Source organism: Sinocyclocheilus rhinocerous, unplaced genomic scaffold (assembly GCF_001515625.1).
Source record: "Sinocyclocheilus rhinocerous isolate Xijiao unplaced genomic scaffold, SAMN03320098_v1.1 scaffold4202, whole genome shotgun sequence".
Taxonomy (NCBI): domain Eukaryota; kingdom Metazoa; phylum Chordata; class Actinopteri; order Cypriniformes; family Cyprinidae; genus Sinocyclocheilus; species Sinocyclocheilus rhinocerous.
This window is the reverse complement of record NW_015662190.1, coordinates 1,354-14,528: the sequence shown is the minus strand read 5'-3', so window position 1 is coordinate 14,528 and position 13,175 is coordinate 1,354. Positions and strand designations below refer to the sequence as shown.

Genomic DNA, 13,175 nt, shown 5'->3' with positions numbered 1-13,175 from the left:
TACAGTCATCCAAGTTGACTGCAGAGTGCGACCCAGAGGAAACACCCCAACTCAACATTTATATCATTATCAAATGTGGATGCTTTGATCTCATCCAATCCTTATGCATATTCAACATATATGTCCATTTAAGGTGCCTAACGATGTCCTCCAGATGTGTTTCTAAGAATTTAATGCAAATCATTTTCTAAGTAGCCAGGATGTCTAAGAAACTAAAATAACATTTCTCTCACACACTTGTCTTGCACACATACACAAATAGATTTCCTGTTATCTCTCAGCTCATCAAAAACTCAAGCATACTGAAGCAAACTGAAGCACTCAGAGACAGTCTAAAGAACACTCTTTAGTACAGTGAAGCAAATAATATTAATATTTCAGATAGAAATAAAATTTCCTCCACAATACTTAAATTAAACATTTTACATTTTGGAGATAGGTTGGTAAAGAAAAAGGTTACTTAATAATCATACTACAAATGTTATAATGAAAATCTATATATATATCTGAATAACAAAAATAATCACGAAAAAAAAAACTGTCAATGAAAAGTCCAAACAATGATAGAAAAGCAAATGTGTGTGGAAGTTGATCAGACAGCAGTCTGAAATAGACGGACCTGCTCCAGCTGACTGTGGGCTGTATTCCAGTTGGCAGAACATGATAGAAAACTGGAACAAAATCCCATTCAGAGGGGTGCCCTATGCAGACTGCATGATGTACAGCCTTTTTTAACACACTGCAGTTAAAATTATACTCAAGAACTTGTGCTGTAGTATTTACACTTCAAAATAAGTGTACTTTAAAGCACGTCAAAATATTATTAAAATAATTTAAAATGCACTTTAAAGTAAAACTTAATGTGACCTTATACACTTTTAAAAGTGTATTTAAAGCAACTCTGTTTTTTTTGTTTTTTGTTTTTTTACCTTGAAATATCTGTTTCAAAATCATTCTACTGGTACACTGACTTCTACTAAGGCAAATGGCTTCTGTTTCTTCCTCAAGACCCCCCCCCTGTTCAGGGAGTATGTAAGTTTTGTGAGCAGGTATGAAATTCCGCAAAAAGAGCAGATTGCTTTATGGCAGCACAAATTTTTATTTTTTAAATGCACATGTATAGATATCCCTTGTAATTACAACAGTGGTATATTTATTAACTGTAGGATGTTCCAAAAAAAAAAAACATACAGTTGCTTTAAGTGTGTTACTTTCTCTGCCCAAACCTGAAAAGAAACTAGCTGTTTCTGAAGGGAGTCTTTTGGGGTGGACACCCATGAAGATTTCAAACATTCCTGGGTGGAGCACCTAGACAAGCAGAAATATATAATTTAGAGTTGTTATGCCAGGTTGGATATTGATTTTTTTTTACTAGCTAGCATATTAAATTCTTTTTTTACTTGCAACAGATATCAATCTGACCTGTGTCTGTTCACACACCAGCCGCAGAGAGGATCCAGAGCAGCTCTGCAGTCTATCAGAGTGCTGTATTTAGCACACTGAACCACAGACACTCTTCTTAACTACATCAAAAACATGTGCAGAAAGAAAAAAATACACTACTGCAGTCACATTACTTTTCAAAATAAGAAAAAATAAATAATCTTTTCTCTAAACTCTACACATAAAACCACAAAATGCACACAACATGCAAAATATTACGCATCTCTTGCAAAAGCAAATACTTTTTTCAAAACTATTTTAAATCTTATAAAATGGTGTTTTTGCACAGTAACTCTACACACAAACATCAAATGATTAGCTATATACACGACAAACTACAGACGGATATGATAAATGTAAATCACTACTATCTTGTGTCTTTTGCTTGTTCAATGTGCAGTGGAGCACAGGAGTTTGTCAATTTGAATTTGTCTCTATTGTATAAATAATTACACTCTCTCAGAAAAGAAGGTACAAAAGCTGTCACTTGTCAGTAGGTACACCTTTGTACCTAAAAGGTATAAAAATCTACCTTTTGAAAAGGTAGACACAATGACAGCTTTTGTACCTTTTTTTTCTGAGAGTGTAGAAATAAAGGTGACTTAACTTGTATGAATATTCAGTATTTATTTACAAAGAGCTGTAAACAAAAATGCAAGGGTGAAATATTTTTTTTGAGGACTTGATCTGAAGATTCAGTATATGAATGAATAGTTTCACTTAGTGTGCCTCGAGTACAACTTTTGGTGAGAAAGGAATTTAATTTTCAATTTAATTTTTTATTTCAATGTTGACACTTTTTATTAACTGTACAGTTTTAAACCTCACCTCTTTCCTCCTATGTAGATAAATATGTTTGAAATCTACTGGATCAAAGTGCATTCTGGGAAGCACTGCTCGTTCATCTTCAGATTTCAGCAGCACTGTTGGACATCCTGGTGTGAATTTCTCATCTAACATAAGCTAAAAATACAAACAGCATCATTATCCGAAGTTCAGCCAAATCGTTATAATGATATATTAATATATTAATATAGTAATTTTGATGTTCATTGCTGGGATATCAAGTACCTATTATTCACAGATTCCACAAAAATGGAAATGCACAACAAATAAGTCAGAGAACAGTGTTTAACAGTACTTCATGATGCATAAGGCTTCTAATTTTAATAAGGCTTATAATGTTATAATTTCAAGAACAGTTAAAGGCAAAAAAATCAAACAATGCTGACAAAGATGCAAAAAAAGTAACGCTTCAATATTTCAATATTCGTACTTAAATGAATGGGTAACACTTTACAATAAGGTTAATTAGTTAACAGTGGTAAACTGTATTAGTTAACATAAACTAAGCATGAACAATACTTCTACAAGTTTTATTAATCTTAGTTAATGTTCATTTCAACATTTACTACTACATTATTAAAATCAAAAGTTGTATTTGTTAACATTAGTTAATGCACTGTGAACTAACATGAACAAACAATGAATAACTGTTTTCATTTACTAACATTAAAAAAGATTAATAAATACTGTAACAAATATATTGTTCATTGTTAGTTCATGTTAGTTAATACATTAGCCAATGTTAACAAATGACACCTTATTGTAAAGTGTTACCACGGAATTAATTTATTTATAATAATTTCCACGTAGATACCTAATTTAATTATGCATATTGTTCTGTCTCACATTTTGTTTATATTGATTTTATAGCAACTAAATAAATATAAACATGGTTTATACATGGTTAAACATGGGTAGTTGTGAAATTCAAAGCACTATTTATCCTATTATTATTTATCCTATAATAAACTTGTTTGTTTTATGACATCACATGACATTCTCTTAAAAAGAAACCACTTGTTGTGTTTGCAGTAGTTATATAATTTTGATGTTATTATGACAATTGTTACACCTAGAGTCAATTTTCATCATCATGCTTAAGGCCCCACAAACCCAAGGTACAATGCAACCTACTTAGTGTTTTCCAAATAGAGAGGATAGCATCTAAGAAACTAGTGAAAAATAAAACATAAAGCAGACCTTGATGAGTTGGCTATCACTGGTTCCTATGAACAGCACAATCCAGGATCCACTTCTAACTGCTGCCACTGCTGACATTGAGCTGTGCTTGAACACCACAGAGAGCGGCTGAGGTTCAGTATCACTCTGAAACACAGAGAAGAAACTGAAATTTTATATGACTTTAGTGAACAGAACAGTACAATTACGTTTATCATGCAACATCCTATTACAATTGTTATTCAAGTCTCAATAAGGTGAAATGCGGTTCTCCTTTAAAAACGTGTATGAATGCAATTTCCAACCTCAGAACCACATGGGTTTTCACCATAAGCGCAGAAGCCCTTCACTCGGCCTTGAATGCTCCTGATGTCGTACAGAGCCAGCGCGCTGTTCTCCGGATCCTGCTGGTCCTGCGCACTGCACACACCTGTCCAAATAACGCTGTTCACTGAGGGAATAACAGTGCAGGCGACGAGCACTGGATGAGCTTTATCACTGCAGCATCGTATCGTTGCAGCCTGTAGGGATTTGATGATTTCTCTCTTTTTTCCTTTAGAGCTGTTCATCCACAGGACGAGCACTTTCCTCTCGGAGTCAGTCTTTGCTTTGAGAAATAAGTAGGATTCTGAGGGCGAAACTCTCTTGAATCCACCAACAAACTCCACATCTCTCACAGTGCTCTGAATGATGGCATCTGATCCTTCCGCAAATATAGAGAAAATCCCACCTGCTTTAGACTGTAAAGTGCTCCACAAGCTAACAACAAAATAACTGGTATCTTGAGGATTTGCATCGTCGTCTTTTTTACATTTACATTTAGTCATTTAGCAGACGCTGTTATCCAAAGCAATTTACAAATGAGGACAATAAAAGCAGTCAAAACTAACAAAAGAGCAACAATATATAAGTGCACATGACAAGTCTCGGTTAGCCAACCCTGGTGTTCGGAGAATCTGGTGGTTCACCGTATCAAAAGCAGCGGACAGATCCAGAAAGATAAGTATAGAAGATTTGGAAGCCGCTCTTGCCAGTCTTAGGGCTTCAACAACTGAAAGCAAGGCAGTCTCGGTAATTAATATTAATTAGTAATTAACACCGGTACATTTCAAATCTTTTTTTCTATTAAGTTTAAAGGCAGATTTTTACTCCTAAGTGAAAGTTGTAAAAACCAGGTGTCTCATTTATAAAACTCTCCATTGATTTCATCCTAAAAGTGAAATCGGATCAATGATTTTTTTGACATCACCTCGTACTTCAGCTTCTCATCAAATCTTCTGACCAATCAAATGCTCTCTAGAATCCGAAGCGCCCACCCCCTACACTATAAATAGACGCTGAAGCTGCTGCTGAGATCGGTCGCTTGTTCACAGTGTAGTATTTCCTGTACAGTGAATAGCACGTAGTGCACAATGTAGGCGATAGGGAACGATTCAGACAGTATAAATATGCTTTCGATTGGGGCAAATGAGGTCTGGTTGTTGTGTCACGCGAACCACGTGAACCGCCACATAGAATAACCCTGTTTCAAGGCACTTCAGGGGACCTTTAAACGATTAAAACTAATTTAGTACCGTAACGTTCCGGGTCCTGCAAGTCATCTGTAGAAGAAAAGACAAGACCCGCAAATCTGTGGCCAGAGAACAGCAGAATATGAATGTCAAAACAAAACAACGGTCACTAATTAGAAGTACAAAACGAGGATTTGCTGTCTAGGATGTCTAGGACAAAACGAGGATTTCGGGGGAATGATGATGGGCTAATTTTCATTTTTGGGTGAACTAACCCTTTAACACTTATAATTTCAGTTTCAACTAACTAAATAACTTTTTTCTGCTTAGTAGCGATCGTGTCTTTCTGTTCCACTTGATTTGTGTGTGTGTGTATATATATATATATATATATACACTGTATATTTGTCATATTTAAGGTAACAGTGTAATACATAATATCATATTATTGTAATTAATAATATGACATTATCTGTAGTCAATATTGATTAAATGGGATGGGGAAATCCTGCCCATACCCAGCTAGGAAAAATAATGATAAAATCACTTACTGAAGAGGTTTTCTGGAACTGTGATTAAATTAAATAAAACAGTAAAATAATAACAACAACACTAGCATCTTCATCAAAAAAAAAAAAAGAGATTACCTTAGATAAAGTTTGACTAATATGTACAAACAAACAAGTTTGGACCCATTACTATTTGTAATGTTTTTAAAAGAACATAAAAGAAAGACATTTCTTATTATTATCAAGCCTGTATTTATTTGATCAAAAATACAGAATAAACACAGTAATATTCAGCAAGAATGTGTTAGATAAAAAAGTGATAGTAAAGACTTATATTATTATAAAATATTATATTTTTATTTTTAAACATTTTTAATAATCAAAAAATCCTGAAAAAAGTATCACAGGTTATAAAATAAACATTAAGCACTGTAACATTGATAATACATCAGCATATTAGAATGATTTATGTAGGATCATGTGACACTGAAGACTGGAGTAATGGCTGATTTTACATCACAGAAATATAGTAAAATAGATTGAAATAAATTTACATTTTAAATTGTAATTATATTTCACAATATTATTGTTTTTTTTTTCTGTATTTTTAATCCAACAGGCTAAATGATGATCATAAGAGACTTCTTTAAAAACCATTTAAAATAGTAATGTTTCCAAATTTTTGTACTGTATAAGTAAAAATATACAAAATGTAAAATTAAATGTTGTATAAATAAAAAGGTTAGGAATCATTCATATTTGTTTCAAGTGCTTTTCATTGGGGGTGGGGGGCCTCCAACATGAATTTTGCCTAGGGCCTCCTAATGTCTATAGAACCGGCCCTGGTCCTATAACTCATAAAGTTGACAAGATTTAAGATTTAGCAGCAATTATGAAGTCAAACTATGGACTACTCCCTCCCATAATCTATTGAGATTTAACATTATAGTTACCATGTGGAAGAAAATAAAACATACTTACAGTGAGTGAGTCCACTGCTGGGACGGCTCCTGATTCTCCTTTAATTGTACAGATAATGGCATTGGACTCAATCCTTTTCAAAACACATAAATGTTGTATAAATAAAAAGGTTAGGAATCATTCATATTTGTTTCAAGTGCTTTTCATTGGGGGTGGGGGGCCTCCAACATGAATTTTGCCTAGGGCCTCCTAATGTCTAGAACCGGCCCTGGTCCTATAACTCATAAAGTTGACAAGATTTAAGATTTAGCAGCAATTATCAAGTCAAACTATGGACTACTCCCTCTCATAATCTATTGAGATTTAACATTATAGTTACCATGTGGAAGAAAATAAAACATACTTACAGTGAGTGAGTCCACTGCTGGGACGGCTCCTGATTCTCCTTTAATTGTACAGATAATGGCATTGGACTCAATCTTCTCCAAAACACACTGATACTGCCGATCTCCCTGTAGACCCGTCACATTCACCTCATTCATACTCAAATTCAACATGTCTGCTTTTTTCTGAGAAAGAGAGAAAACAATTAGTGCAATCTCTGCACAGCTGCCAAATCAAGTTCTTTCATTAATTTCTCTATATCTTTTATTAAACAGCATGAAAGAGGCAGAACTTCAAATAGTAACGGTTTATTCAGCCAAGTTAGTCACTCTTTACCTGAATGTTCACCTGTAGATCGTTGGCCACTGGAAAGGTAGTAAATCGAATGAACTTTGGATCAGGCTGGTAGGACAAATAATCCACACAGTCCACAGTGGAGTTCCCAACATTCAACAACAAGCTAAAAAACTGACCACTGCTATCATAGTGGGGGGAGTAAAACCACACATCCTGAGAAAGAAAGATAATGAAAATAGGACTTTAATAAATGTGACATGTTCAAGAAGCTTCATATTAGCCATAAATACAATAAATAATGTTTTGTTACATTTATCCTGAGAAAGAAAGATAATGAAAATAGGACTTTAATAAATGTGACATGTTCAAGAAGCTTCATATTAGCCATAAATACAATAAAATTATCTACCTAATTATCCATTGATCTATCTATCAATTTAAATATCTACAGTCAGCATTTAACAATTATATGATCAAATCTGACAAACGAGAACTCAGGCATTACATGTGTGAATGTGGGCTGTTGAACTGTATTATGATAAAGTGCTGTGAGCTGCTTTCTGTTTGAGGTTAACACCACATTTGAGCTGCTGCACAAGTAATAAACACATCTTACCCCTGAGCTTGTGCTGTATTGTGTTTTCAGCACTTTATTAGAGGGAAGTACAGTAACTGACTCCACTAATTCCATATTGCTGCCCTGAATCTGAATCTTCCTTCCACCGCTGAATGAAAAGATTATGAAACACAATCAAAATAACTGAAAACAAACATGTATGCAGTGTGGAAGTTGATCAGACAGCAGTCTGAAATGGTCTGACCTGCTCCAGCTGACTGTGGGCTGTATTCCAGTGCAGCTGGGCTGAGAACTGTAAGTGATGATGCTGTTGCCATGACAACGGTCGTCAGGAGTAACAACACACACTTTCACTGTTCCTTTAGTTTCACTGGGAGGAATGTGGAACCTTAGAGTGTCACTGGAGTGATCAAACACTGGAGATCTGAAGGTAAAGATATACAGTATCATTTATCTGAATCTACACACATTCATATATACCACTAAACAAACGCACAGAGTCTCACTCAAACACAAACACACAGAGTCTCGCTCTTTAGGAATGCAGTCCAGATCCCCTTGAATACGGATTTTAGTGACAGATTCCAGGTTCCTCCCTTTTAGTAAAACATTGTTTCTGCCATGGAAAGAAACCTTGTTCGGCTCCAGAGACAGAATCTCCGGCTTCTACAAAACAACAAAGTTGCACTCAGTTACAAAAAAAAATAATAATAAAAATCAATATAAACAAAATAACAGAAGTTAAAATTAATTTCATAATTAATTATATAATTCATATTTTACATTTACATTGCATTTACATTTAGTTATTTAGCAGATGCTTTTATCCAAAGCGACTTACAAATGAGGACAATAAAAGCAGTCAAAACTAACAAAAGAGCAACAATATATAAGTGCAAATGACAAGTCTCGGTTAGCCTAACGCAGTACATGTATGTATGTACATGCAGGAAATGGGATTCAAATCGAAAACATTTTCCCCCATTTTGTGTCCCCCCCACTTCTCAAACCAAAGTTACACCCTTGGATACTTGCATGCACAAGCAGGAAGTGCACTTAGCTTCTGTCTGTTGCCTGTAATATTTCTGTTTTGTTCAGTTGTAATATAAGCAAGCTCTACACAGATATGTTTTAGTCACAAAAGAGAACTACTTTAGCATGCCTGGCACATTAGGGGGTAAAATGCCACGCTTTCCGGATGGGAGGGTGGAGAGGGAAGATTCAGGTTTCTTTCCAGCATTGATCCCTCCTGCATTTGAAAGATCATATTTTCTTCCTTTTTCGTAGTGTGTCTGTCATTCTGTCTCATGCACACACATACTCATGGCGTTCAAAATAAATTGTCCCACAATATTTAAAATGGTGTCTTCCAATGGATACATTTTTTATCTGTATTGAAATATTTAGTTTTTATAATTTTTAAAATATAATATAAAATAATTAATATATTAATTATATAATATATATAATTTATAAATATAATAATTATTAGTAGTAGTATTACTATTATAAATACACATTGATCAAATAAATTGTAAATATGAATAAATAATATTATATATAATTTAAAAGGAATGATAATTTAGAAAAATTGTTTCTCAAATGGGGAAACAAAATCCTCAGCCTCTTGTAAAGTCATATTCATTTGAAATAGGAACATACTGAAAAAACAACATCCCTATCCTGTGAAGTTGGACACATAATCAATATGACACTTACATTGTAGACCATCTCAGACAGTAGATATTTACATGCATCCTAAAAAGTAAAGAAAGAGGAGCTCATATACTCATATACTTCCTGAGTTCATTCAGTCAACACAATGATAGTTCAGCTATCAACAATGAATTAATATGTATTTATTAAGGTTTTTTTCCCAATACAGATACTGAAGCACTGGATTGTCTCACCTGTATGTGTAACTGCAGCCCACTTCCATCTGTCCATTCACAACGCTTGGAGGAAGAGGACCAGTGACACCCAGCTGAGACACACTGTACACACCTGCATTTAATTAATGTTTTTTTATCATTTAAAAATAGGAGTTCAAAATAGTCTTTCAAAACTCTCATAGACTCTGCATTTTCTCACTGTGTATAAGAAGCATTTGGTGCATTTTCTGTGATACTGGAGCAGTTTGTCAGTGTCAGCATCTCTGTGATCTTCTGATCTTCAATAGTAACAGTAGCAGAGACTCTTAAACCTGAACAGATTATCAAAAATGTTTAAGCTCATAAACAATTATATAGCACATAAAAATTTCACTGAAGGAGAACCAACCTCCAGTATATTGTAGCTGGTCAGAAAAACTACAGGAGCAGTTTGGGAAAACTGCAGGCGGATCAGACCCGTCACACAGGTTTACACTTCCTTTAGTGAAGGTACATGAGAAGGCAGGATTTCCTGTGCTCTCCAGACTCAAGGAAAGATGTAGAGTAATCTGTGTAGGAGAGGGCAATGGCTGGTAAAAGCAATCTTCTAAATATTAACTAAATGATTATAAGTAAATAATTCTAGACAATGTCTACCTTTCTAGAAGAATTCTCTGCTATCTGAAAAGAAAACAGCCGTGTCTGGAGAGAGTTTTTTGGGATGGACACCCATGAAGTATTTGAGCATTCATCTTGAGTAGAACATCTAGATAAAGACAGCATCAACCAATATATCACTACAGAACTGTTTGCACACTGCTCATCTTGTCTATATAGAAGATAAGAAGTTAACATGCTGTTCTACAATTAGGCATATTTAGTGTAGATGCAGATCTCATGTGTGATGTGTGAAAAATCACACATGATAAAGACAGACTGACCTGTGTGTGTTCACACACCAGCCGCAGAGAGGATCCAGAGCAGCTCTGCAGTCTATCAGAGTGCTGTATTTAGCACACTGAACAACAGACTCTCTTCTTAACTACATGAACAACATGAGCAGAAAGAGACTGTATGACAATGCGATCTAACGCACAGTAAAGCATCAGACATACTGCCTGATTTAGTAACTGCATAGTTTAATTCAGAGGTTTCTAACTGTGGGTCATGAGAGAATCGCCTTTATTCACTGATTAAAACAATGTCTTGGATCAGCTTTTTGGCTTATAGGGCAAACCATTCTTTTCATATTGCTCCTGAAATGCATTATTACTTTTTACTTACTCATTTTAGAAAAGAGAAAGTAATTTTTATTTAACTAAAATATTATATACAGGAATTATTTATTATTATGTTTCTACTATAGTATATATACTATATATAATGTTTTTATTGTTTGTTAACTGGACATTTGCAAACTTCACCTGTTTCCTCAGAGCGATGTAAATATGTTTGAAATCTACTGGATCAAAGTGCATTCTGGGAAGCACTGCTCGTTCATCATCAGATTTAAACAGCACTATTGGACATCCTGGAGTGAATTTCTCATCCAACACAAGCTAGAAAAACAAACAGAAATACAAATCATGAATTATGACTGCAGTAATTCAAATAATTAGGCAACAGCTTTAGAGCTATAGCCTATGTGTAAACGGAAATGATGGACAGGTACCGTATTTTAAAATGAAAACTCAGTGAGACTAGTGAAATAAAGGCATGTGTGTTGGAGATAGAAGTGAAGCAGACCTTTATGAGTTGACCATCACTGGTTCCTATGAACAGCACAATCCAGGGTCCACTTCTAACTGCTGCCACTGCTGACATTGAGCTGTACTTGAACACCACAGAGAGCGGCTGAAGTTCAGTATCACTCTGAAACACAAACAACAAACTGAAACTTTATATGACTTTAGTTCAATTACGTTTAAACCTGCAACAGATTCAGGTTATTTTATCTTTATATAGTAAAATGTTGTTCTTATTTTTAAAAAGCGTGTATATTAAACACATGAATGCAAATTCCAACCTCAGAACCACATGGGTTTTCACCATGAGCGCAGAAGCCCTTCACTCGGCCTTGAATGTTCCTGATGTCGTACAGAGCCAGCGCGCTGTTCTCCGGATCCTGCTGATTCTGCGCACTGAACACACCTGCCCAAATAACGCCGTTCACTGAGGGAATAACGGTGCAGGCGACGAGCACTGGACGAGCTTTATCACTGCAGCATCGTATCGTTGCAGCCTGTAGGGATTTGATGATGTCTCTCTTTTTTCCTTTAGAGCTGTTCATCCACAGGACGAGCACTTTCCTCTCTGAGCCAGTCTTTGCGTTGAGAAATAAGTAGGATTCTGAGGGTGAAACTCTCTGGAATCCGCCAACAAACTCCACATCTCTCACAGTGCTCTGAATGCTGGCATCTGATCCTTCTGCTATTTTTGAGAAAATCCCACCATACTGAGACTGTAAAGTGTTCCACAAGGTAACAACAGAATATCTGGCATCTTGAGCTTTTGTATCGTCGTCTTTTTTCCCAACCAAAAGGTACCTACTGCTACCTGTACCGGCTATGAAGGCAACAGATTTCTCATCCTGTCGCGGTCCTATCAATATATTACTTTCATAGTAAATGCTGTTTGTAATGTCATTTATATCAAGAACTTCACAATATCCATCATTAAAAGTCCCACATGTTATCAGGGTGTTGTTTGCGTCAAAAGGCAGCAGAATGTTGACTCTGTTGTGTTCAGTGGCATCAGTGATGTCTTTCCTCTTCTCCTCATATAGATCGTGGCTCATCTGATGTAGTCGATGGTCAGTAAGAACAAATAACTTACCGTTACCAACTACAAAGTCCTTGATGTCTGAATCAAAGTTCACCACTTCATCGCAAATGCAATATTTCAGAAGTACAAGAATTCCAAGTAAGTATCCTGTCATCTTAATTCATATCTGAATGAGCAGTTTGATAGGCCTAGGCTATTGTTTTTGACGAGATCTTGTCACAGCGATCAACTGCGCTCAGACGCGTATAAGGGTGAAATAGATGGAAGTGAAAGCACAGCAGCGCGGTGAGGTGAGGGCGGAGGTCTAACAACAACAACAACAGAGAAATTGTATTTCTAAAACGTTTATTAAGTAGTCAAACTATCCAAAAAGTTACTTGAGTGAAAGTTTAAAAAAAACTGTTTATTTGTATACCGAATTTAAAATTAAAAAGGGCTGATGTTTTAGAAATTATGACATTAGCCTATGCTCAAGAGTGATGAGACATAAATATGACATAAATATATAGCAGTCTTTTTTTATCATAATCACTGTCTGATGGATTGGGTCTAAAAGCATAGCTGTAATTTAATGTGTATCTCAACTGTTCAAGTTCACTTAAGACAAAACCGACTGCATTTACATTAATAGTCTACAAGACGGGCATTTTGGCATAACTTTTCCTGCAAGTGTGTAGCAATAACAGAACTTAAGAGAACTTAAGCGAAAGAGAACTCGGCGTTCGCACGCTGACTGAGAGGCATTCTGTGAGCGCGCTTTCGGTGTGTGAGCAAGACTTAAAAACACATGCAAATACTGAATATCACTTTCGTGATAATGCATTGAGTCAGTGACATTTCCGTCAACTGTCCC

At 35.4% G+C, this 13,175-nt stretch overlaps 2 protein-coding genes across 2 annotated transcripts; both read right to left on the bottom strand.

Moving 5' to 3' along the window:
• Positions 1-1,211: 1,211 nt before the first annotated feature.
• Positions 1,212-4,295, bottom strand: LOC107727983 (plexin-C1-like; the record flags this gene model as incomplete). Its single annotated transcript, XM_016538034.1, has 5 exons — positions 3,774-4,295; positions 3,490-3,615; positions 2,272-2,406; positions 1,423-1,523; positions 1,212-1,308 (listed from the first exon to the last, which is right to left on the bottom strand). Coding segments are annotated over exons 1-5 (981 nt in total), but the record flags the coding sequence as incomplete, so codon positions are not given.
• Positions 4,296-6,648: 2,353 nt separating this feature from the next.
• Positions 6,649-12,476, bottom strand: LOC107727981 (plexin-C1-like). Its single transcript, XM_016538033.1, has 15 exons — positions 11,565-12,476; positions 11,285-11,410; positions 10,963-11,097; positions 10,480-10,580; positions 10,196-10,304; positions 9,948-10,107; positions 9,759-9,870; positions 9,578-9,671; positions 9,387-9,425; positions 8,200-8,333; positions 7,912-8,091; positions 7,707-7,815; positions 7,130-7,303; positions 6,813-6,978; positions 6,649-6,683 (listed from the first exon to the last, which is right to left on the bottom strand). The coding sequence occupies exons 1-15, from the start codon at positions 12,474-12,476 to the stop codon at positions 6,649-6,651; spliced, it is 2,586 nt and encodes an 861-aa protein (XP_016393519.1).
• Between the last annotated feature and the right edge of the window lie 699 nt (positions 12,477-13,175).